Source organism: Falco rusticolus, chromosome 3, assembly GCF_015220075.1.
Source record: "Falco rusticolus isolate bFalRus1 chromosome 3, bFalRus1.pri, whole genome shotgun sequence".
NCBI classification, from domain to species: Eukaryota; Metazoa; Chordata; class Aves; order Falconiformes; family Falconidae; genus Falco; species Falco rusticolus.
This window is the reverse complement of record NC_051189.1, coordinates 25,600,789-25,627,692: the sequence shown is the minus strand read 5'-3', so window position 1 is coordinate 25,627,692 and position 26,904 is coordinate 25,600,789. Positions and strand designations below refer to the sequence as shown.

Below are 26,904 nucleotides of genomic sequence, written 5' to 3'. Positions count from 1 at the left end.
ATAAAAGAACAGGATAGAGAGTAATAGGAGAAATGTAATGTGAATGTTAAGTGAAGAGAGTGGCAGCTGCTGTCCATCCCATGCTCTTTGGGAAGGGGAGGAGTTATCCAGACATCGTTAGTTAGGTGTATACAAAATGGAAGAGAAAGATGAGGGGACAGGGCAAAGGAGGAGCAGCTGTGGAGTGAAGCCAGGTGAGAATACTTTATAGGAGGAAGAATGGGAGTAGAAAGCCCATCAGCGTAGGGTGCTGTGGGCAGGGGAAGCTCATTGAGTATTCAGAGGTCCAGTTTACAGCTTTTCCATTCCTGTTCCTACTAGTTGGTGGTCACCTCCTCCAGGACCACATGGCGAGCAGCCAGTAGGAATCACCAGGAACCTCAGCTAGGACTAAGCGCTCTGGTATCTAGATCAATTATTTAAAACCTTCGTGGTTCTGGGGAAGATTTTGAAGATGGGTTCCAAGTGTACCCTGGATTAAATAAAACAAGCTAAAGTTGCCTTTGACAGCCATAATTTTGTACCTAAATTACAGTGAGATTTGATTTATGTTTATTTTATAGATTTGAAAAAAATGCATTCTAGCTAGCTAACATGAAATTACCTCAACGTTTAACATACATTTAATTTGCATTAGGGACATTCATCAGGAGGCATATTTGTTACTCATAAAAAATTTTGAATCATATTGGAGTCATGACAAGTGTTGGAAAATATTAACAGACCTAGGGTGTATTTTTTTTTGTTTGAATATTTTCTTTGGTCTGCTTTAGGTTTGTGGATATATGGTGAAATGTATGTTCAGTTTTGTCACTTGACAAGTGATGATCTCTTGGGGTAAACAGCAGGGTTTCTCAGTTGCAGGGAATCCCAGCTGTCTTTTGGGATTCCATCTGTGTGTGCATTTTTTTCTTCTTTCTTTTTTCTTTTTTTGTTTTCTGGCAGCCCCACCCCCACCTCCCCAACCCTTTTTTTATTATTATTCTTGAAACATTTAAAGGCTTTGGTTTGGCCTCTTGAAATGTTAACAATTCTTTTTCTTCTACCATCACCTGAAAAAAAAATAACCCACCCCCGAAGAGACTCTCTTCATGTAAGTGGAATCCCAAAATAAATAGCTAGATGTAATGCATGTAAACTAGGAATGACGCAAGGTGTTTCGCAGCCAGCCAGTCCGTACTGCCATGTTAACCACTAGCGCTACATAATGAGAATCTAGAGCCCTGGGCCAAAGAGACATGAGGACTTTTTCCTCCCACCTTGTCCAAGATACTGGGAAGGCCCCTCCATCTTTCCTCCATCACTAGTTTCATGGGCCATCGCAAGCAGCAATTTGTCTATCTTCTTTCTGCCAGTTAGCGTGCAGGCACACCAGTTACATCTCTGCAGGTAAACAGGTTCTTGTACTCTCTTCATCTCGCCATAAGACAGGCATCTGATGGATGGTACTTGAACACTCCTCTCAAACACTGGGTTCCATAAAGTTGTAAAGGAGTAACTAACAGTTATCCCAGGCTGTCTGCAGATTTAGGTGAAATTAACTGCATCTATTACATTTGTATCAGTTTTTCAAAATATATTGGTTTCCAACTACAAGGACTAAGGATTGCAAAAGTTCTCTTGTGTTTAGTTTAAGCTTCAAGATCTCACCGAATGACATAGCGGGGGCTGTGAAAACTGAAATCCTGGTGCAATTGTACAGTTCCAGAATAGGTGTTTATAGGCTGGAGACTGCCATGTCTTTGTTTTATTTGGTGGTGTTTGTCATCAGCATGGAACCACAGCACCAAAAACCTTGACACCTCCAGCCTCGTGTGAGTGGAGAAGAGTTGCCTGCGCATGTCTTACAAAGAAAGCTGTGGTACTGTGAAGTGCTGCCATAGCCTTTGACTGGCAGGGTTTCCAGAGAAGCCCTTGATATAAATATTTTTGCAAGACTGAATCCTTTGAAAAAGATAAGAGTTTTCAGGGAAGCCACAAAACTGAAAGACGGTCCAGCTGATTGCACGCAATTTGACAAGATGGGGGTCTGTGTCTGCTCTGTTTGGGTGGGCCTGTCTTAGGGACTGATGAATTTGTAATCAGTTATATGATAAATACGTTGAGACAGTCAATGTAAGCATGGGGTGATAGAGTTATGACTCTCCTTCTTAGTCAAAAACATCTTAAAACAAATATTAATTAGGGGTAGTTTGAGACTTATGCAAATCTCTGTTATTGCCCAGTCCAGAATGAGCCCTTAGGAGACCTTCCCAATTGAACTAATTTGATGAGCTTATAAAGTTTTGCTGTATTGAGTGTGGTGACCACCAAAGGTGAGCTTATCCTCTCGAGAGCAGATGTTCTGCAGTTTCAGAATGTCAGCAAGTACGTCAACCCTGTGATGCTGAAATTGAATTTAAATTGAATTTCAAAGTAGAAACCTCTGTTGGTGTATTAACTGGTGTTTTACTGTCCCAGACTCATATCTGAAGGCACCTGAGGTATATTTACAGCTTTTCTCCCAATACAGTCCTGTTTTTAATTGGCTATATAAAGTAACACCGCACAGTGGGGCATGAGAACTTTCTTCAATTGCGTGAAGACATTTTGGTAATCTCCTGTATCTTTCATGGGAACTCAGGCTCTTTGGAAGATTTAGTAAGAAAATCTGTTTGTGGGAACCAAAATACAATTGGAAGCAAAGCCCTTGTGTATCTTAAGTCTCCAGTAACTTTTCTCTGTTTTGTTGAGAGTACTTTAAGGAAGCAATTTTGTCATTTTAGAGCCCTGTACTGAATAAAGAAATAAAAAAAGTTAAAGAGAGAAATGTAGTGATTTTTCAATGAACGGTATATCTCCTTAGATAATGTTGAACACTGGAACATGGTGCCTGGGCCAGGATGGTCATGTCACAGTGACTTGCTGAACATCAGTTCAGTACCTATTTCTTGCTCTGGCACGGCTCCTTAGGAAACAGCTAGCAATAATGAGGCATTTGACATCAGAATTTCATAGATTTCAAACAACTTGCTCATACTGTACTTCTCTTCAGTGTGGGGGTTTCCTCAAGTTTCTGCCAGGCCACACACATCATATGTTAGAAATCTTTGCAGGCAAGAGCCCATCTCACTTTACTTGTCAGCACTGATTCCTTTTAGCAAGAGTGCAAAACTATTTTCGGCCTGCTGTGATGGCTATTTTTATCTCCATTAACCTCTTGACTGAATATAAACATTTATTGAGGGTTACCTCCCTTGTTTGTCCAGTTGCTTCAAAGGTTAGTGAAAAGTGGATGCCTGCCTGACCTCTTTTATCCTCATTAGCTGATTCTAATTGTTCCCTGAGAGATCACAGTTTTGACCCTGTTTATCCTTGTCAAATTTGTCTAGTTGTGGCATGAAGACATTAGCAAATATTGCATTTTCAGGTAAAACTTACTCAAGAGTAGAATACACACTTATCTAGTGTAGTGAACAATACTTTGGTTCTATGATGTGCCCTCGTTTCCAGAATGTGAGGTTACTTTTGTATGGCCCCATCTTATGGACACTCATGTTAGCAGATCCCTATGATTATACTTAGGCAGTAGGCAGAATGTTTTGTAAGCTTCTGAGTAATTTGTAGCAGTTCTTTTGGAGGGAGAAATAAAATTTTGTTTGGTTTTTGAAGCAACTGTAATATTGTTGCTCCTGTGGCAAGAAAGTTTTTTTTGTAGAAAGGTACCTCTCTTAAGCTAGAGATATTCCTGATAGCAGTGTAAAAAGCCACGCAGTATAAAGTGGCTAACACCTCCCAGCACCACCATTATTTTGGGAGTGACTGACTAAATGTTACAGGATGTCAAATGCATCTTAGGAATTACGGAATGATTTTCATAGTACTCTGGGAGTCAGAGCATGAACATACTTCACTTCTTGGGATGGTATCCCAAAGTTAAAGAGCTGTCATGAAGAACATATTGCCCTTCCAAGAATTTCTTCTATGTCAAGCCAAGAAAGCCCTTTTTCATGTTCCTCGGTGGATCTCAGTTGTGGTTGTACGGTTGGGGCAAAGGACCTGGCAGGTCTCAATTAGGTATCTCAAACAGACAGGTTCCAGGCTTCACAGGTTGTAACCAGTGCCTTAAATCCCACAGACACTTAGTGAAGATTAAAAAGCACTGGTGTAATGCGCTCAAAGCACGATATCCTGCTTTACAAGCAGGTTGCCGCATTCTGCACCAGCTTCAGCTTTCAAATGGATTTAAAATGTAGCCTCAGGTATAGTGCATTGCAGTAGTCTAATCTTGAGGTGATAAAGGCATGACTGATTTAACCATAGCTTCTTGTTATCTTGGACTGGGGTCTTTTCATTTTAACCATTTTAGGGAAATGGCCTTTCCTGAATCAGCAGGCTTGCTTCAATTCTTACTATGTAATAAGGCACAACAAGAGCAAGCCATTGTCAGTGGTGAACACCTCCTATGAACATGTAAACCTCACAGGATGCCAGACCCCAAGAACTGCTGCGGTGGTCCTGACTCATCTTACAGCTCACACAATGTGCCTGTGAGGTACTTCAAAGAGAAGCCATTGCCTGTCTCCCTTAGTGGAGCTGCCAAGCTTTACAAGCAGCCAGGGCCTTGTGAAGTTTTGCTTTCATATTAAAAGAAGTTTATTTACATATCTGTGCAGAGCTATGGGAGAATGGGAAATTCTTTTGAGGAGTCCACCAGCTTTTCTGGCCTAGCAGAGCTGTGAGACGAAACCCAGTTCCTCCTCCAGCCTATCTCTAGTGCCTAGAGACCACTCACAGCTGCTGAACTGATTACAAGTTTTATTGCCAAACCGACCTGGAAGCTAACATAGTGATCATGTAGTTTTTAAAGCTCAAAAAAAAGCCCTGTAAAACTGGGGATGGCAAAGCAGACTCACGTCCTGACTGCTGGTGCTCAGTCTACCTGCTGCTGCTGCTTCACCTCAGAAGGGATAAGGCACCTACATGGGCTCCTGTTGTCTAGAAGCTACAGGGGCGGTGGCCTGGGACTAAGCCTACCACTTAATCAAGGAGAAATTAATCTCCATGAGAAAGTCAAACAGTATCTCTGCATCACATGTCTTCCTCAGCAGTATGTGGTTAAGTATAATCCTTTCCCAGGACATATAATTTGTCCTGTCTATGTAGATAATAAGCTATTGCCCAGCGCATAAAGATCCTGATGGTATTTGAGGCTTCTTAATACCACCTTACGGCAATTAGTACCCTTACAGATGGGGCACAGTGAAATGTTGGATGTTTGGGAGGAAGAAAACCAAAAATGGTAATAAGACCTTTTGAAAATTAAATAGATGATCCCTTCCACACTTAAAAGAAATAATTTTGTTTTGTTTTGTTTTTTAGCTTGTCCTCCAACTTAAAACTAAGACTCAGTTGAATGTCTTAAACATTTACAGTGAACTTGGAAGTGTCCACTACCTGATTAATATGGCACTGCCTTTTGATTGTATTTGGGATTACCAGAGATTAAGAGGACATAAAAACACAAAAAACGTATAAAGTCTTGACTGAAATGGCAGTTGGAGAAATGCAGCATGTGGAAGGAACATGTCCTGGACCTCCTGTTCATCATGGCTATGCAGTTATGGTTGCTAAAGCTTGTATTTAATATGGGTATGGTTGTCAGCTGTGTGAAGAATAGCCACTCTTCCTTGTTTCCATAATAGCCTTAGCTCTGGTTTGGTGGAAACAACAGTAAAGTCCACACTTTTCTATAATAGAAGGTAGAAATGATAATTTGATTACCTTTCATCTGATCTCTTTAATATCTTTTTCAGTTCATGCCTCATTTGCATCATTTTCTGTGCAGTCCATGTGTAAATACTTTGCACTGATTTCATAGTTGATAATACCAAGCCTCTTGGTAATTTATATATGAACATAAACAAATTTTTACAAAATAATGTTTTGTTTACTAGCCAATTAGAAATCAGAATTTAAATTCAGATTTCAAATGCATGTAGTTGGGTTGACTCTTGTAATACTTTATACAAGCAAACACACTTTTTTCAACTTCCCATAGAAAAAGTATTATTAGGAATTAAGACACAGCATGTCTCTGGTTGCAGTATTTTTACACTAGGTAGGTATATTGTTGCTAGCTGATGCATTCCTTTTTGCTAATCTCATTCCTCAATTTTATCTGTTTTTTTTCCAACACTTCTGGAAGATGAATAATGTCATGGAGTACATATAGAAGAAGTGTGACTTATGCATAAAGATTTATATGAAAAATGCAAAATATAAAATGCAAATTAAGCAAGGAAGACTATATTTGATAAAACAGTATTAGAGAATAAACAGATAAAAAAGCAATGTGAAGAACTGTGACACTGAACACATTCTATCATTAAAATATTGTTATATAAAAATTATGTCAAATATATCTTATGTAAGATTATGCATTTAATCTTATAGAACTAAAATATTTTTAGTGTCTTATTTTCACTAAATGTTATTGTGTATATTTGGGGAATGTAATGTGTTCTTTGTTAATTCTTAATATACTTCACTACATTTCAAGAACAGTAACAGATAATAAATGTGGCCAATGGATATAGAATGTCCATGTAAATATATGATTTTCCACATCTTATTTTTTTTTAACTCTCTTAACCATACAGAATATTACAATAGAATGTAGCTGGAGCCAACTAGAGAATCATAGGTGAAATATAAAAATAACTAAATCTTCTTAGAAAAGGTTGTAACAACTTGGTGAGAATTATATTCCTGGAAAAAAATAGTTACATGGTGACTGTTGAACTTTTTACTCTCTCTTGTGGTTTCATGCTTGATATAGAGAAAAACAACTGTGCAGGACAGAAGTCAAAGTGGCATCCCAGTGCCACACACTGACAAAATCACAGGGGTTTTGCCATTTCATTAGTAAAAGGAGTTAAGTGTTAATAAATCTGAAGCCTCTATATTATCTCCTCAAATACCAAATTCTCTAAATATAGCACCTGAAATATATACAAGAGATGGTTTTCTTAAATGTGTATCTCCTTGCCTGCATCCCTTTCAGGTGCAATGGATGTCATGCTTTGCTGTTGTGCCTTTGAATTTATTAATACAACTTCTTTTATAGTCTTTTCTGAGACAAAGTGCAGTGAATCATTAGCATTATTATTATTTCAGACATAGTAAAATCACACATCAACATTTAGCAAAAGGGAAAAAAAAATCCATTATCCATTCACAACAATTTCCTATGATAATACAAATGTTACCCAGGACAGATCTTTGAAATGGATACTGATTCTTTAAATTCTTTCCTGTCTGTTTCAGGAAATAGTGAGATCCCATTGATAATGAAGTACAATGTGTCTAAAGTTCACTTCTGAACACTTGGCTCTTTGCTGTGAAAGTCATCTGCATTCCCTTTATAATTCTCAGCCACCAGAGATCTGCTTAATCTTGGAGATCTGATCCAATATCATTCAGAAAAATCCTTGATAATAGTTTCACCATTCAATCAATGAAAGAACTAAAGCTTACTGCTTGCATCTCCTTAAAAAAAAAAAAAAAATCCCGAGGCAGGGGAATAAGACCTTGGCTTATGGGTTTGGAGATTTTGTTGTTTGCAAATAAAATGATTATTACTATTATTATTCAAGTTCTTAATCAAGGCAAGCAAACGGCATCTGTTTGTTATCATCCTTCCTACAGAAGACAAAGGCTTCAGTCCCTATGGTACTGACTGCTGGCCCCAAGTGGTTGCTGGATGTGACTTGGCAAGGAGTAGAAGACAACAAAAACAACTGCATTGTGTACAGCAAAGGTAAACACAAGCTGATTTTTTTTCTCTACTTTCTTGTGTAAGGTACTGAAATTAAAAATACCTGTTGCATAATAGGAAAATGATGTAGTTTGTCTCCCCTTAAAGTCAAATAGTTTTCATTCCTATTTTCCTACTATGTTTGGGTTTTGTTTTGGTTTTTATTTTTTCCTTTTAATGATATAAAAACGTGGTGTCTGTAGTGTACTAAATGCTTTATAAACACAGAAGGATGTAGCTGACATAACACATACCATCTATTTCTCTCTGAGAGTTAGTGCCTCTTGGCACACATCAGCAAAATCTGTACACTTTGAATAGGTGAATTCTTTCTGACATTTTATTGGGCATGCTGGATAGCATTTCTCCATGTTACGTTACATTGTATACTACCTGAAATCTGTTTTTGTAAGAAGAATGCAAACTTGATTGGACTATGATAAGACTCCTTGTCAGCATGGTAACAGAAGATAACTGGAACTGAATTTCAGGGTTGTCACCTCTGACATTCCAGTCTCTGTGTAGTGGCATGATGTGATGATGCTTCACTGGAATGTATTGGCTAGTGGCAATGTGTATCATTTCTGTCTTATGTGAATTGTCATATTTGCCTAAGTCAGTATGGGTTCTTATGAGGCCCCCCAAACATGTTTTGTCTAACCTACCACATCTAACAGCTACTCTGGTTCAAGATTCAAAGGCTTTTGCCTTGCCTCTTGAACCAACTCGAAGAGCTGTTGGTTCAGTCCATAGGGACAAGCTGTTCGTTCAGTCTGTCACTGTGAAAGCTTTGTAAATGTGGTTATGGTATCGTTACAGTATGCTAAAAAAACCAAACAAATAAACAAAAAAAGCCCAAAAACAAAACCCAAAAAACCCACCACCTGAATACATGGAATAAGGAAAACTTATTTAGTGTAGCTGTTTTTGGCATTCCCCCTGAAGATCAGGTTGCAAAACTATGACTTTCCTTCCGTGTATTTCAATCGCCAGTCTCAGCACTTTGTGAATACTTCAGAACATGCACTGTGCTTGTTTAATTTCTTTTAGGTTTTATTTCTAACCAAACAGACCTACTGAGATCAAAGATGTGTTTGCTGAGGCAACCTAGTGACCATTTCAGCATACAAGCATCCAGGCAAATAAGCACCCATATCAATATATTAACATACAAAACACTAATCATAACATCAAAGACTCCTAAAAACTTACTAGAAACAATTACAACTTGTTCCTATAATCATTGCAATTTATACACTTATAAGAGGATTGCTTTTAAACTGCCACAAGCCTTTGAAAGTTGAAACGCTGAAAACAGGGAATTTGCATGTTAAAAATGAGTTGCACACCAGGGTCTTATAAATTCTTTCTATAATAATTACAGAATGCCGACACATTCATTCTGCAACCTGAAACACCTGCAGTACTAGAGAGCTGGGCTCAGATCTAAAAAGGGTTGAGCTGCCCTTCCTTTGGAGCTTGCTGATTGCTGCCCAAGTGGAAGGAACAGTGATGTGCTCTGGGTAACGTAGTGAAGGTTTTCCCGTAAATTCAGAGCTGCAGTCTGCTATTCATAGTATTGAATACTCACAGGCAAACTTTTCTGCAAGAACTTTTTAATGTAATGGGAAATTACTTTCACTCGAAAATATAGCTTCTGCAAATTCCCATAGGATGACGTCTTATCAAGTATTACATTCTTTCTGTAATTATAATAATACTTAGCACATATATACCAGTAAGACTTTTCATCTTCAAAGTACTTTACAAACACCAACTAATTCATTAGACAGTTTCAGTGCTATCTGTCTGATTGAATCAATTGAAATACGATCATTTTTTTCAAATACTAAAAACTTTCTTCAGTTCGGTACAATCTGAGTAGCCCAAAACGTTAGTCTTTTCACTGAATCGTGCTGGATTTTGTTTCACTGACGATACTGGCTATTTTAGTACTTGGTTAACAGAATATTGTGAGACAGTCATACAGTGCTAAACATGAATTCTGTTATCCTTACCACAGATGCGTATTATAACTAAAGTCGGAGATAAATTTGGGCCCTAATTTATAAATACGTGTTAAAACCCTGCTACTCCACTAAACTAATGTGGGAAATAAGTTGTAGATATGCTTTGCCTTCACTGCATTCCGTTCATCTCTTTGCGCTTTGAATTTGCTGCTCTGTTGTTCATCAAGCACCTACTCTTGCCTTGAGCTCTGCTGGGATTTTTGTACTAGAAAGATTAATTGGCTTGCATCACAAAACAATGTCAAATAGAAGATGGTAAAATAAATAAATAGAATAATGTTTCTTCCTTCAATTTGTATCTCATCATTCCAGATTACATTGCCTTGATTTGTGTTAGCTTTCTGTCTCCTATAGTGCCATTATTTCTAATGAAACGGTGTCAGCTGGCATGTAGTTGTAATTCGATGTTATGTTGTAGTTGCATGTGTATAATTTTGTTACTTTGCTTAGCAATACATTGTTATTTCTGAAAGCAATTAGCTGAACAAATGTGTGGTATTGTACATGTAGCCGATTTGGTCACCTGGGAGCTGTTTTCCTGACTATACCCAAGATGAGATGAGTGGAAAGTAAGAGGAAAGTAAGTTTAAGAATTGGCTAGGAGTATATGCTACTAGTCCATCATTTGCTGAATCAGAAGCACATGCCGTATTTCCTTTTAGGTTTTTACAGTGATACCTTTGAGAGCAGATTTTTCCCCAGATCTTTCAGGAGAGCATAGGAGTGTCAGCCTGACTTCCAGTTCACTGGAGACTGTGGGCACTGTAGTCATCCACGTATTGCACATGGAATAATCACAGGGAGGGGAGTCTGGCATGTAGTTCCTATTGAAAGCAAATCTGAGCTGGCCAGCTGACTCCCTATTTGCTTCAACAACTCTCCATAATTTTTTTCTCTAGGCAAGTAAACACAAAAAGTGTGTGCGAATGTATGTAGTCTATAAATACAATGTACATCTATAGCATTATATTGCTAAGTTATTGCAGTGGGATCACAATTCACATTCTATATAAATTTTTAGGTTAAGAAATAGGTTATTTAAAATCATACATCAGAGTACATTCAGAGTACATAGCTATGAAATAACTATTCAGTATTTGAAATTAATTCTGTTTAGTGTAGGATACTTATTTCTGTCTGTATTTTTCATAACTACATTTCCCTAATACTAGGATGAATTAGAAAAGGGAAAAACAGTTCATTAGTTTCCCTTTCTGCAAGCCCTGATACAAGCTGGCTACTCATGGTGTCTGCCTTTATCCCATTTTATTTTCTTGAAAGGAAACTTTTACAACTGTAATTATATTTGAAATACATACTTCTTTTTTTATATATATTTTTGTCAAACTTCTCTCATGTTTCAAAACTAGTCTATTCAATTATTTTAAGAGATGTCTTAGAAACAGTGACTGAAATTTTAGAGACAGATTTTAGGAATTGTAGCTTATCTAGAATTACAAATATGTTCTTTCCAAAAAACAGCTACAGAGTTTCAGTAATTCAGGCAAGATACCTTGGCAGCGAGTATTAATGCATGAATTGTATGATCATCACAACGTAGTGTACTTGAGGAGCATTTGTAGCTGACGTGCACCAGACCTGGTAAATCTCTTAAGACCGGAGGTAGGAGTGCCCCCACAACCTCGGAGGGGGCTGGGGTATTAACTGTGCATCTTCCAGTGGGACTGTAAAGGATTTTAAAAAATGAATTATGACCAAATAGAATAGAAATGGTGTGAAAAAATACAGTTGCACAGACTGAAAACCATGCTCATCTAGCAGACATTTTTCTAGATATTATTTAAGCCATTTATATGAAATGTATGGATACCGTATGTTTAGTGGCATTGTTAAAACAGGGTGTCTGTACAAATATTTAGCTGTGGGAATTATAAAATCATAAGGCGATTAAGTTAGCTAGTTGTGAAATTCCAATATTGCTTTTTAAATGACTTCAGGATATAGGAGGTGCTAAGGTTATTATCTGTTATCAGGAATACAGCGGAATTGTACGACTGGATAATAACTAAACAACTGACACAATGTAAAATTACATTATCAGTGTGTTAAAACAAAATTGCGCCCTAAAGGAGTCTACATGCCAGCTCAGAGCTGCAGTGTAATTATGCTTAACTCTGATAATTAAAATACAACGGAGATCAACAGAATCATTTTCATTAAGAAAATTATTAATGATGGTGGTATAACAGTAATTGATTGCAGAGCACCACAGGATAACTCTGTGCAGGAAAACCAACATGTTTAACGTTCGTCTGGGCCGGTTGGGTTGCATTGCGTACCACCGAGCACGCTGCCTGGCCAGGTGGCAGCTGCGGGGCACGTCTGCTGCTGCAAACCCCAGACCAGAAAACGGCTGCTGTTTGGGCTGCCCTTTGGAGGGAGAGGGACGGGTGCTGGTGGACGGGGTGGTGGGATGGGGTTGGGTACAGCTGCCAAAAAGGAGCCGGCCACCGGCAGTGACTCCCACGCTTCTCAAGCCATCCATCATCTCATTTTGCATGAGGCGGTGTTTGGTTTTGCATTTCCATTAGTGATTTACTGGTGTTATTTCCTCCTCTGCCTGGCCTCGCTGAGTAGTTTATGCCCTTCGTTATTTCTGAGAGGATGCGGGAGGAGGGAACAAACCAACGCCCTCGCCCCAGTGCAGTTGCACAGGCACTGCATGACATCTTCCTAAGTAATTCCATGGGATGGTTGTTAATTGTCCTTGGTGGTGTGGACACATGATACTGAATGCCATAAAAAACCTCCATCCCTCCATAAGTGAAATCACAGCCAGTGCCCACTGAGCAACTATAACAAAACCCTGCCTAGGGGGGATGTTGCCTGAGGCTGAGATCCGAGAACTGTCATTTTCCTTTGGAGAAGGCTAACTGAGGCAGCGGGGTGGTGGGGGCTGAGGTTCGGGGGAGTGCTCCTCCACCTAGTGAAGGGATGGGCGCTTGCTCAAACAAACGCTGCATTTGAAAGCTGCCCGAAAAAAGTCTGCTCTCCAATCACGATAGAGAACGAGCCTGCTAGGGTGGATTTACGGGATGATATTAGTTAAAATGACAGCTGCCCACACTGAAACTGTGTCATGTAGCTAATTTATAAATAGCAACTCGAGAGGCAGCACACAGGAGAGGGCAGAGCAGAAGTCGGGCCTGGAAGCAGAGGGCTGCGCTCAGCTCTGCCAGGGCTTCCCCTGGCTGCATGGCCCGGTGGGTGGCTTATTTTAAGTCAGGAAATACATAACTGTTTGCTTATTTCATTGGTGCTGGGATGCGTTATTTAGCTGATGCCAGGCATTGAAGATACAAATGCTGCAAAAGGCTTACATGAAATTACTAATAAGAATTAAAGGCAATTTTTAATTAATTTTGCTAATTTAAAGAAAACAATATTTTTTAACATATAGGAAAAGTCAGTTGTCACAACGGAAGGGCTCTTAAATTTTTCTTGAGGATTACTTTTCTTAATTATTCTGTGAGATCCTTGATACCATGTTTTCCCCAGCAAATGAGTTTTCAGCTAGCAAATACTGTTTTTTTCCTGTAACTTCAGGCAATGTAATGGTATATTGAGCCACAGACATAGAAACCCTAATGAGGCACAGGTCAAACATCGTAAGGAGTTTAAACACTGCTGCATTACAGTACAAGTATATTTTGGTTTGGATCAGAGGAAAAGTTGATTAATAGGCCAAAGATTAACCTAGGGCATATATCTTAGATTGCAAGGGGCTTCTTTCACATACAATTAAAAGCAAATTGGGTGAATTTACTTAGCCTGTTACACATGGACAGTCAGAAAATTGCAGTATCTGCTGTCCCACTGGATGCCTCCATTAGCTAAACAATGTGCTGAAGCCTTTGGTGGTGCTACTGGCACTGATTACAAATCTGAGTTTTTAACAAAATGCACACAACGCTTATCCTAGTATCAAAGGTCCATGGAAGAGCTTCTTTTACATTTCTTTTTTCCATAACACTGAAAAATTGCAAAATATTTCTCAAGAAAAGTATGATTATGTGTATAATGCTTTACATAAAATAACACCTCTGCAAGGGTGATACACCTTTGCAGTCGTTAGAAGAAAGTGTCATGGATACAGACATAAAGACATGATTGGTAGGCAAGTAGAGGGCATGATTCACATTTGGTTTTGCAGGGGTGTTGAGAAGGCAGGATGCCTAATGACCCTTGCAAACAAAACTATTGCGAATCAGTCCTGCTACTTTCCTTGCTAGCCACAGGAGAAAATATTTTGTCCCCATGGCTACTGATATTTATTGTTTGCTGATGGCAGACAGTGTTATGGACTTAATTCAGACACAATTCAGCTTCAAAGAGCTCACATTGCAGGATTCTGCTTTTCCCTTATATTTATTTTTTACCTATGCAAATAGGTCCAAATGGGGGATTATCTGCTTTAGGGAGTTTAAAGGTCAAGGCCGTGTCTATGGTCTTAATTGAAAAATGTTATTTTATGCATCTTTATGGAATTAGTATAAAATGCATATAATAGCATACAGTGAATTATACATGCCGTCTAAATTCTACGCGTGTAGATAATAAAGGGAAGATGACCAGAAATGCAGGGGTAAAGCTATATTTCCACTTTCAATATGAAAATGCTTTTGTTCATTTTCACTGCATGTCATTTACATAGCAGCCAAGTGATTTTTTTTTAGGTTGTTCTCATATGTGTACATTAGGTTTGGGTTTTTTCTTGTGTTCTTCTTGTCACTTATTATGTTGTTTATTTCATAGTTCGAAACTGAAATTCTTTTTCATATGAGGCAAGGACATAGGCAGAATACTGACATGATGTGCACAGAATTATATATTTTTGACTGAAGCTATAAAAAGCTGTAGATTGAGTCTAACACTCACCTATGAGAACATGTTCAGGGTGGAAAAGAAACCCAGTCTGTACTTCACACTGTGACCATGTGAAGTCCCATTTCTTCAACCATTCAGACTGCTGGCAAGAATAAACGCAAACATGCAGAGGTTATTTTTTTCCAATATATGTATTTGTCCCTCTTTTTTCTAAGTCAGTTGCAGTAAGCTCAGTCTTTTAGAAATCATTTTAAGAAAAATGTTGCCATTATATGCCATTATATGATGTAGATGCTATAATATGTTTTATTTTCTTTTTAATTAAATTAATTTTCCCCATCCATTATGCTAAACAAATATTGAGGACTGCAGTAAACCTGGTGACCCCAGTGGTTCGTGGTAGTGTTACCTCTGTCATCTTCCCTGCAAAGCAAGAGGGAAGGAAAAAAGTCCCCAAATTTGCTGAGCCACACATTTCAAGTTGTCAACAACCCCATCCACAAGAAAACAGAAGAAAATATATATGCACTCTCTCCTGTCAAAAGGCTTTCACCTTATCTTGAGAGACTGTCAGGGCAGGAACATCATGGAATGGACAGGAGTCTATTAAATTAATAAGCTGCTGGATGGTGTCTGGAGAGTTATGATGCTCCATAAATCCAGTTTGATCATGGTGGACAAGGTTTAAATCTGCAGCCTTCTAATACACATCCAGGTCCTGGACTGGATTTGAAGTTTTGCGCTGGAGACACAGAGATAGTCCTGCAGCTTGTGAATTAAGATTTATCATTTTTTCATACTGTGGGTTGTGGGTTGGTTTTTTTTTTTCCCCTACACTTCTTGACAAAAATGAAAACACCTTAGGGATCCTGGCAAATGTTACTGCTTCAAATGAAAGAGCTGTTGTCAAGGTGAAACCATGACCTAGAAGCCTAAAATCAAACCTTGGTCATTCTTTTCAGGCAGCTCCATTGGTGCTGAGTATAAAACATCTGTATGTGAGGAAACAGGGCTGGGTTCATCTGCAGCCTGTTTTATAGTGACTCCTGTCAAATATTCCTACAGTGTATTTGTGATGCAAGACAAACTAATGGCGTGCCATATGAAAGCAAAAGCAAAAAAAAATGTAGAAATACCTTCTTCCCCCATTCAAGGTGGTTCTGTGCATAATTGACAGCGAGGTGAGAGGTTTCAGTGCCCCTTACTCTAAATGGATTAAGCCTGATGGCAATAATTCAGGTAATAATTCTTTCATAACATTCAAGGTTCCAAGCTCCCAGGAAAACCCATGTGATGGGTAGCCATGATGTCCAAGTGGCCTGTAGAGCTGGACTGCCTGGAACACAATGTTAAAATCAGGTTGCATGTGCTTTGTCTCTAGCTGCTTATGGGCAAGGCTGCTACTATGGTGCAACGGATGTCCCTCGGCCACTTAACTGACCTGCAAGCCAGTAATTTATTATTGGGTCCCTAAGCTCCTATTCTTGTTACTCTGGAGACTCCAGCAGGTGACTGCTGTGCTTGCTTACATAGGCAGTGGCACAGCTCCTCAAATTCTATAGCCATGTTTTGGATCCTGTCTAATTTCTTTATTGATGATACTTAGAATCTCTGTTACTTTTAAAAGCAATCTGTGCTCATTTTTGTTCTCATTGTTAATTTTGGAGCTTAAAGAGACTTCGTGACATTACAGAAATATAAGAACAATGTATATGTTAAAAGAAATTGATAGCTTCTGTTGAAATATCAAGGACACTGAGATTTGGTTTATGCTCAGGAAAATGGATTCAGCGCTGAAAGCAATTGAAAAAGCTCTTCTGGTGGGTAGGTTTCCTTAAACAGGAATTGGGATCAAGGTGTAACCCTCGGTCACGGGCATACATACATCTCCCTCCATTGTCTTCAGAAATTACTTAAGAGCTGTAGCCAGAGATCATGTGTGACTGAACCCTGACCTCTCTATTGATCCTAGGGATCAATCTGTGTACTCTCTGATCCAAAGATCAATGTCAGCATTTCTCTCCTTCTCCCATGGCATTCCAGCACTGTTCCCTACTGTAGGCAGAGGCTACGAGGAGCAGGACTTCACAGCGGGGCACCATGGCGCTAAGGCCAGCACGGTGGACTGCATCCATTTTTCCTAATGCAATGGTAATTGCACCCTGTTATTTAGGGCAGGTTTTGAAGTGTGTATAGCGAAATGGGGAGGAGGGAGAGCGGAGGTTAGGGAAGAGCCTCCAGCATGACACAAAATACATGAGTCCCTCATTGTGATCCCCCTTGCACACAAAGCAGGATGCTCCCACTGCCTGCAGCTGCCCTTCTCCTCACCAGTGCTGAGGCATCTGTCAGCCTTCCCACTGTTTGAGTCTTCTCTGAAGAAGGCTGAAGTGTGAAGAAGTTGCAACCTGCTTTAATATGTGTTTAATATCTAAGGAATGAACCCCTGTTACTGCAGACACAGAGAGAACTTAGCAGTTTTCTAAAAATGTCATTTCTTGTGGTGTTACACAAAGAAGAAAAAAAATGTTAAAAAGCTGTTTTCCTATTTGATTTTTTCTTTCGTATTTCAATTTTGTACCATCAGGGCATGTGGGGCAATGGGATGCTGACAAACAAATCTATGCTGGAGTGTGCACAAGTTGTGATATTTGAAGCTAGTTGTGATGTGTAGGCAGATTTAGTAGAAAAGTTCTGTAACTGAGTTATGATGTGATGCACAGGTGATGCACATGACTAAATCAGTCAGTAGTAGGCAGAACCAAGGTTTGTTGCTGGAACAGAAATTGCCTGTAAGATATTTCCTATGATAATATCATAGTATACAGGCATATACACATGCATACATGCACACATATATATATATGTATAAAATAACTTGAGGCTCAGTGTTTCACTCAAGACACAGAAGGTTCTGAAATTCCTTCCTACAGATGCAGTATATACTTCTGCATAGGTAACTCCAGCTACTCTGAACAATTACACTATCACAGGTTAATAATCATTGGGAGGAACTATTATTTGGAAGAGATTTTAGAAGGTAGAAAGAATAAGTCCTAGCTAACATTGTTAAGGCTCGAGAAAGGTGCTAGCATTAGCTTTAAAAATTACAGAAGAATGTTAGTTTTGCAATAAACTGGTGAAAGTAGAAGATGACACAAGGAAAAATACACATTTTAGGGAGTGCAAACTGATGTAAAAAGAACATTGAAAAGTTCGATTTATTAGAAACACTAGAAGAGAGTTGTTTTCAGACTTGATCAGATGGATTTAGTAACCATTGTACCTTCTTATTTAAAATATAGAAGTGTGCAGTCAGATAATACATACTAGGCTCGCTAACATTATTTTGGTGAATGGAGAATTCTTGTTTCTAATAGTGGTGATGTAGAAACACGTAAATTGAAAAATTGCTTTTACAATTGAATATATAAAAATAACGTGGTAGAAGCATATTGCACAGTAAGGGCAGTGCACAAATTATTAAAGATCTGAACAAATGAAAGACATTTTTGAGAAAACCAAGGATTGGTGGGTTATTGGTAATTGACTGATACACCCTGACCTTCAACTCAGAAACTACAATGAAATACTGTGGTTGATCTGCTAGCTGAACCAGATGTTCAGATATGTAGGAATGGAAGCATCTGAGACATAGGGGAGACAACAGTGTCTTTGGCCAGCCAGAATGTTAGCTGATATTATAAGATGGGCGATTGAACTTAAAGTACGAGATGAAAAGAAACTGTTTTACGCTAGGAAATGAGAGGGGTGGCATCAAGTGATCACTATGCATCTTCTGTTAATAAACTGTTCTTTTAAATGTGAACAGGCTTGCTTTTATGGTTGCTGCACGTGCATTTTAATGGGTTTAAATTATGTGAGGTTTAAATGCATTTTCAACTTACAATTAAATGAAAATTTAAAATAAGACTGACAGATTGCTAAGGCTAAGCCAGTTTTATGATTAAGGTTCAATTAAATTATATTTATCGTTAGAGCAAATGAAGTATAAAATCACAAACAATGATATTTTTCAGTGGCTTACTTTGGTGGAAAGTATAGCCTGAAGTATGACTTCAAGACTTTTATCTTCCATTCCCTCCAGAAGTAGAAATTAATTAGGGCTAAATGAGTGTTGGCTATATGTTCAGAACCCCATCCTGAGAGTCTTTCGTGGACCAGTGGTCCAGGAGCAATTTACTAAGAAAGCTTTGTGATGTAAAGTATTATGTATTTTATTTGGGTTTAACTAGCTTGGTTAGGGAGAAAAATGAAATGTTAATAATGCTTTAAAGAATGAACAGGTTTTCTTGCTTTCATGGAAACCACTTTTGGCCCTTAGAAGATCTGCTCTCTTAGAAGATCTGCTGAGATCAACTGTTTAAATACAGTTCTTTCTCTTTCCATGTACTTTCTATGTAAATCCCTAAATGTCATAAGCTTTGCAGTGAGTCAAGGAGAGAATGCTGGGTTTGTACACACTAGCCATTTCTCAATTACATCCACTGCACCATAACGTGTGAAACATAACAATTTTCTGGCTTGCCACAATGCGATCATCAGCTTTATGTAAGTGTGGCACTCCTCTGTCTTTCTGATACACTTCCTACAATTTGTTATTTATTTTCTCTTCATTTTGCGGTACAAAATTTTGTGTTAAAGGAACAACATTCTGCATTCTGTTTCCTTGGTTTGATCTTAATTTTATAATCTAGGACATAACATAACAAATGGATTAACTTTGGAGATTGAGCAACTTGAATTTTTTTTTACACATTTAAAAAACAATCCACAGCACCATAAAAATTGTTCTTTCCAAAACACCATTCCTCTCCTTTATAAAAATGTTCCATAGTGACGTTACGTTAAGCAGAGAAAATTAATGTCAGATCAATTACACCTAAAAAAACCCTTTAATATATTCAGCTAGAAGATTCAAAAAAAGCGATGAGCTGATATATGACCTTCTTCTCTTTAGGAACATATGTACATATTCAGTGAAGCGAAGCATGAACCTAGTGTTAGCACTTGGATTTTTGTTGTGTGTTGCTAATTATTGCAAAGTCTAAACGTGTGAGTAGTTGCATACTCAAAGGTCTAATAGTACAGAAAGAATTCAGTTCCTGAGTCAGAGAAGTCTCCAAAGGCACCCATTGAGAAGTACTTTCCTTAACAAAAGCGTTTTCTTGAAATGGGATTCTTTTCAGCTGCTAAACCGGTAAACGGGAGATCTAAGACTTGCTCCTTAAGCTGAAGTTACTGGAGGAAATTCTTAAGTTCAGGGCTGCTTTTTTGGTGTGTCAGTCTTCTGTGGCTGTATGGCATCCCTTGTGTCGTCTCTTGGACGTTGGTGTTACAAAGGAGCTGATGAGCTGAGGTTTCCTTTGAGCACGTTAGCCTCACAATCTGCCATTAATGTCCAGCAATGTTCTTTGTTTTTACTTAGTTTCTTCGCCTTCTTTCTTTCTGGAGCAAAGCTGGGTCAGTTTGCATTTGCAATTGGCAGGCTCCAGCCACTACTTCTAATAACATTGGCTACTGGAGAAAAAGGAACAGCCTGCAGTTTTTATCAATAAATCTGAATCTGTGTTTTGGAAGTAGTGATCAGATTTTAGCTGTATGCAACGAATCGAACGCCTAATTTATCAAACTGTGTCACTTTTATGAAGTAACAACTTGTCAGATCCTGGTTAAAGGTTGCCTGTGATTCATACTGCAATGAATTCATTAGCTGTAGCCCCCCAAAATTAGCTAGCAGGCACATATGTCCAGCTGAGCACAATAAAAAAAATGTGTGCTGTTCCTTTTCCAATTTATTTTCACATGGCACCTCTGACTAAAATGGGTTAATATTTGTTATACTGAAGAGATTTGTGGATTAATACCATAAATGGAGAATACAAAAAGAAGAAAAAACTCTACTCTGAGGAAAAACAATTCCATTTTACTTAGGAAACAATCTTAGTTTTCTTAGATATTGTTAGAGACCACTTAGAGTTTTAAACTCAGTATTCTTGTAGGGTTACTATATTGGTTTGCTTTATGCTGACATAACTATTGTTTCTATGGAAAATACTTTTTCCATAGCACTGAACCAGTTAGACTATATCCTTAACACAGGGAAGAGCTGTTAAAGTTTTGGGATATTTAAAACATTTTTGGTGTATAAAATTTGGTTGATGCATTGTCTTTTTTTTTTTTTTTTTTTTTTTTTTTTTTAAATCACAGCCAGTTACCTTCATTGGCATCTACTGGTACTAAACTGATGTAGTATACTAAAGAACAATCCTGTAATTTTTCTCATTCATTGTTCTCATTTCTCTCCTCATTTTCCTCCTCTGCAGAAATTCAGATGCATAGAGGAGATGTCCAAAAAAGGATGAACCAAGTCTCTAAGCAGTCCTTTCTAGCACATTAACATACCATGATTCTAAGTACCTAAAGATACTGAACTCTGCCCTCCAGAGATAGGGAAAAAAATTGTCACTAGACACAGTAAGTCATCAGCAAAGACTTACAAGTCCCCTGTCATCCCTTCATCGTAGATCCTAAATATTACATTACCAGCAGGGCTCTTCAGCAAATTAAAACACCAGAGAGAAGCCATGCAGGACTTTACGTAGAGTTCAGGAGATGAAAAGGAACTGCCAGAAGTAATTGAGTCCCAACATTTCGATAATATGTGGCTTGCTTAATTACATTTGCCTTTGTTCCCTTTTGAAAATGGGATGCTTCATTCTTTCTCTTTTTCAGAGCTTATATATGAGTCCATATGTGATAATCTAGCACTTAACTACAGATAGTTGGACTAATATAATAATAATAAGCAGAGCAATAGTGTGCATATCATATGGCATCTTTAAAATCTTTTTATGTTATCTACTCAGAAGATTTCATATAAAATAACATACAAAAGAAAGAGAAAGAATTATATGGTACTCTTCATGTCTGAGCAGTCCAAATAGTCAATGCATGATTTATGGCATTTGTGGCAGGACAATTTTTCTTGAGTGGAAGTGTGCTTACAATGCTTTGTAACATGTGCAGTAACAGTATGCATGCTTTTAAGGCAAGAGGTGAGGAGCAGCCATTTCAAGCCTTATTATTTAGGAAAGATTTGGATTCTCAGCGTCTCTCTACGTCTATCACTATAAAGAGTCAGGAGAATAAAAAATTATTTGGAAGTATACTGATGGATTTTTGAAATGTAACTACTCAGTCAGCCAGGCTTTTGCCAACTTTTGGAGATACTTGGAGTTGGAGGTGCTGACATTAACACAGCTATATCTCATTAGGTTTACATAAGAATAGTGGGAAATTTTCTGAATGAATTTGATGCTCTCTTTTTTTCCTTTTTTAGTACATGTAACTCTTCCTTTGGGATATTTTAATATAAAATACTTATTTATTCCATGCACAACTGACTCTGAGTTGCTTAGAATTTGAAATCTTTCCAGTTATTAGTTGGGAGAGGCCAGTCATTAGTTGGGAGAGGTAATGTGAACTCAGGTAGAAACAAATTTGAGGTAAACTTGTCATCATTGTTTCATAAAGGGAAGAAATACTTGAAATAGGAGCAGCAAGTTTTTGGTATTTCATTTACATCACAGTGAGGTAGAGCTCTGTATTTGGATCTTAATTCATACTTCCTCAGAAAACACTGACATTTGGAGATTTGGGAGGAGTTGTAATTCTTGGCTTGACATCTTTGTTGTTGTTGTTCTTTTTTCCAGACTCGTACCCTTGCTTAATTCATATTTTGTTCCAGTCTTAAGGCATTAAGTACATCTTTTAATTAGGGGAGACTGTGAATACCTGTTTCTCTTGGAGAAAAGAAAATTAATAAAGGGAACTGATCACAGTGAACATAGTGTTATTCCAAATTGTCAAATTGTTCATAGGTCTCTCTAATACTTCTCAGGCTCTATAGTTTCGATAGATGCACTAACGGAAGTGCCAAGACCAGCTTTGACAAGGTTTTCTTTTTTTTTTTTTTTTTCTTTTTTTTTTCCCCTCCTCCTCTTTCTCTTTTAATCCCTGTGGGGCTCTGTGATTTTTCATAGCTGGACTAAAGTTGTGTCAACGGGAGACTTACACCATAAAGACTGAAATGTTAAAGAAAGCTACAAGGAACAGCTTTGAGGCAAGGTTTCAAGCTTTGTCATCACGCTTGAAGAATTTTCTGTTTAATGTACTGTAATGCAGTATTCAATGGGGACAAGTTTAATTGAGTTTTACACAACCCAGTTGGGAGTAGCGCTGCAAGGTAGGTGATGTCTAGGTTTTTAATCTTCCACTCCAGAGAGGCTTGTTGACGAAGTGGTTCTTTCTCTTTGTAAGAAAAAAGGGAAGCATGAGAAATGATACATCCGTGGATAAAACCAATTGGCAACCCCCAAAGGAATGAGGGCGATAAGGCGAATCCAGCACTTGTAAGAAATAAAAGAATCCAACTGTTCATTTAAATGAGAAACAACACATGTGATTGAGGAGGCAGGGAGGCTGGGCGCTGGAGTGGGGAGGAAGGGACTAACAAACAGAACGGCTGGTGTCAGTTAGGCGTCCCGCACAAACAAGCCAAGGTTTGTTAGGTGGATTACCGATGAGGCAGTTAACGATGTGTATTTTTAAAGGAAAAGGAGCGCCAGGCATTTCCTATATCACAGAAGGTGGCTGAAGTAGCAGGAGGGAGGAAGCTGCTGCTAGGCGAGCCCTACTTAAAGAATCGCTATTCCTTCCCCGAGGCCTAACAGCAGCTCTCTATCAAACAGGGTAAAAATAGCACTGGACCCTGTCAAAGAGAAAATAATACCTTCTGTGTAAGCCTCAGTGTATTAAACTGTAGTCCTGTTCAAGTAACTTCTGCTAGAACTTAAGCAGCCAAAAGGATAAAAGCATGCAGTCAATATACTGCCAAATCATCTCCCCGCTTTGGTTCTGCGTCCCTGCTAGAGCAAAAAATGTTTAGCTAGCCCTAAAAGCGCTGCCTGCCCTTTGTTAAAGATTCTGCTCTTGCCAATTGTGTACCACTACGTATTAGAGCATATTTTAATTTTCACCTTTAAAGCAATACCAGTACTGTCTCACTTGTTTTCTTTTAAGACGTTTAACCTGGTGTGTGACAGAAGCTGTTTGTTTGTTTTGCCATTTAATGCTCATGTTTTGTCCAGAGAGATTTTCCTCCCTGCTCTTGAGTCATTCGCTGGAGAAAGCACTGTGTTGTGATGTGATGGTTTTCAGGTGCTCTCTGCCATCTTCACATCAAATCCTTTATTTTGCTTCATCAGAATCAGATGGACTTAACACAGTGTCTTTTTTTCATTAAATATACTGAAGACCAAGGTTGGCCTGAGCTAAAATAAGCAGTAGCTGGTGTGTGCTTTGCTGCCAGGCAAGGTGTTCACACACCTTTTGGGGAGGCTGTGGGGTGAGGAGAGCAGCCAGGCTGCACACCTCCATCCCACTCTGGCCGTCTCACGTAGCTGCCTAGTGCAGCTGCCTTCCAGAGCCACAAAGGAGCCCCAGCAAGAAGTTTAGCTTCATGCCTTTTTACAGACGCACCAGTACGCCTTTCCTTGCCCAGATCGAGTGGCTTTCACACCCACCTTAGGGGAGAGAAAGCAGCCGTGGCTCTAGTCCAGCCTGCTTTTGGGAGGAGAAGGGGGGGTGGGTTTCGTAACAGCGTGGAAAGCCTCGGTAACCAGCTATTGTGTAGGAGGGTGGAATTTCACCCGCAGAACACATACAGTGAGACAAATTGGAAATTGCAGTAGTATATGCAGAATCTGCACTGTACTCCTTTCTGAGGTACCACCAGAATCCCTGTTAAATTTATAAATACAGTACACATGCAAAGTATAGAGCTGAGCAAATAATTCGCAATGAATAATTTATCTGACAAATTTAGCCTTTTTTCTGCTCATGAAATATCCATGAACAGATCTGTGATTTGTAACTGCAACCTTTACAGTGCATTAGCATAGGGTTTTTTTAATTTAATTTTCTTGTGTAGTTTGGTGTAAAAAAGTAATTCCCTGTTATTAATCATATTAGCATTTTAAATAGTCCAAAAGTAGGCTTTGAAGTTCAGCCGTCAACTAAGTGAAGGAGCCAAAGGAGACAGGTGTTCTTACCTTGCTGCTGCTGCTGCTGCTGTTTGTCCAGAAACATTTTTTCTATAAGCTACCTTTAAAAGGAGACATCACAGCAATTTTTAATTTTGCAGCCTTTTATATTTGTGTAGGAAAATACAGAACTGTCTTTTCTGTAGTGGAAGGGAATATTCTGAACAGTAACATCCAATGAAGCAGAGATTTTGGATAAAAACTGAGGTGGGAGGGCTTAGGAGCTTGGGGCTGTACCCTAAACTTTTTTTAATAACAACACATATTTTGAAGGATTTTGCCATATGTCTCTCTTGTAACACATGGAATATATCCCTGTTATATCCTGACAGTAGCATCCTTTTGTCTATCTGCATGACCTGAAAGAATGGGGAGTAATGAGACTCATATTTCATAAGGCCTTAGCAAAATTTGAAGCCCTGTTTTCAGAATGAATTGCCTGTGGTTAAATAAACATGAACTAAAAGGCCGGGGTTTTCTGAGGTAACAGTTTGAAAATGTAGCATTAACAGACATGCTTACTGAAGTTTCTTATGCAATATATTTTTTCAGTATCTATTCCTCTCTTTCCCAATACTTTCTCTGCAGTCGAGCAAAAATCATTGCTATTTACTGTGGACTAAACCATTAAGAGTTTAATCGGTTTCAGTTAAGTTGTCAATTGAATTTTTTGAAGCTTTCTTTAAAATACAGCTAGACATTTGTACTGTTGATAACCTTTCAATTTATTGAATTCCTCCCATGATTCCAAAATTTCCAAATTATATTTTATCATATCACAAATTTTATCTGTATCTATGGAAAGCTGTAACCTTAAAGGTAATGCATAAGAAATGGGCAGAAATATAAGAAAATTCTGTTGAGAAGCTTTAACTGGGGCTACTGTAACCAAAACAATGCATTTGTTCTTCATTTAAGGATAATATACACTTTGCAAGGTGCTCACAGATTTAATATATAGCTCTGCTCAGAAGAACAGCTTTAACAATATCTATCTGGTCAATAATCTGCATATTGTCTGCATTCACAACTGAATCTGTAGGCTTTGCTGGGAAAAAAGTTTGCTTCCTCATTTTTGATGGTACAGCAGAATTCAATACGGCTAAGAAAGAGTCAATTGGATTTTACTCGTATGTATCTTCCTCAGAACAGTTTAATAAATTCCAAGCAGTTCTATATCAGTACAAACCTACTGAGGGCATTGAATGCCTTCAACAGCTGCCATTAAAAAAAGACCTAATTTGGTCCTCAGAAACACCATACTCAGTGATGAGTGATATAGAAAGAACCCAGCTTGACTTTCAGAGCCAGGATGAGTTTACAGAACTGTTATTTCTTATTAATGGATCCAATGCACATAGAAATAATTGAGGTGTCATGAAAAGCCCAGCCTCTATTTATAATAGGCCATGACCACACATAATAAAAATAAATAATTCAATAATTCCTTTTTTGGTATTACGTAATAACAAAAAAAAATATCTTTAGGACATTCGAAAACAAATCCCACAGCAATCAGCTGAACATTGTATGAAGAAAGAAGGAATTTTGGCATCTTTCCATTCTGAAGACATAAGACAGTTTTGTTTGGTTATAAGAAAAATATGCGTAGATACTCTGCTTGCCTTCTTCACAAAGCTGTTTCAAGCAAAGAAAAACCCAAATGTTCTCAGGAAAGGAAGCATTCATTCAATCCCCCAAGTTGTTGCTGAAGGTAGGTTTGAATATAATAAAAGCAGATACTGTGGCAGGTAATCCCAAGTGCCAAGATCCATCCATTCTTGCATCTATCCAAATTCACTGAAATCAGTGCTCAGCCTAAATGGACATCCCTGAGCAGATCTAGCCAAAGCCTGGTCAAGGAAAATCTAAATTGGCACCAGTGGAAATGGAATTTAGCCAAAATGGCAGACTAACTCGAGTCTCTAGACATGACCTCTTTCATTCCCAGCATCCCATTTGTATGTGTCATAATTTTGCCATTTTACAGTTGAGACTGCAATAAGATCAGGGAACAAAGGATTTTCCTAGTACTTCTGGACTTCTTTGTCCCTCTCACAGGAGTGTAAGTGCACTGGCATGTTTGTCTTCTAAGGAGAAT

The 26,904-nt window shown here is 38.4% G+C and overlaps 1 protein-coding gene across 3 annotated transcripts in view; it reads left to right on the top strand.

The window, feature by feature from the left end:
* The window catches only part of ZFPM2 (zinc finger protein, FOG family member 2), a 321,580-nt gene that overhangs the window by 198,838 nt on the left and 95,838 nt on the right, over positions 1–26,904 (top strand). For all 3 annotated transcript variants that reach the window (XM_037381536.1, XM_037381537.1, XM_037381535.1), the window contains one exon: positions 7,690–7,801. In XM_037381536.1, the coding sequence (XP_037237433.1) occupies positions 7,690–7,801 (112 nt within the window). The remainder of the gene's footprint in view (positions 1–7,689; positions 7,802–26,904) is intronic.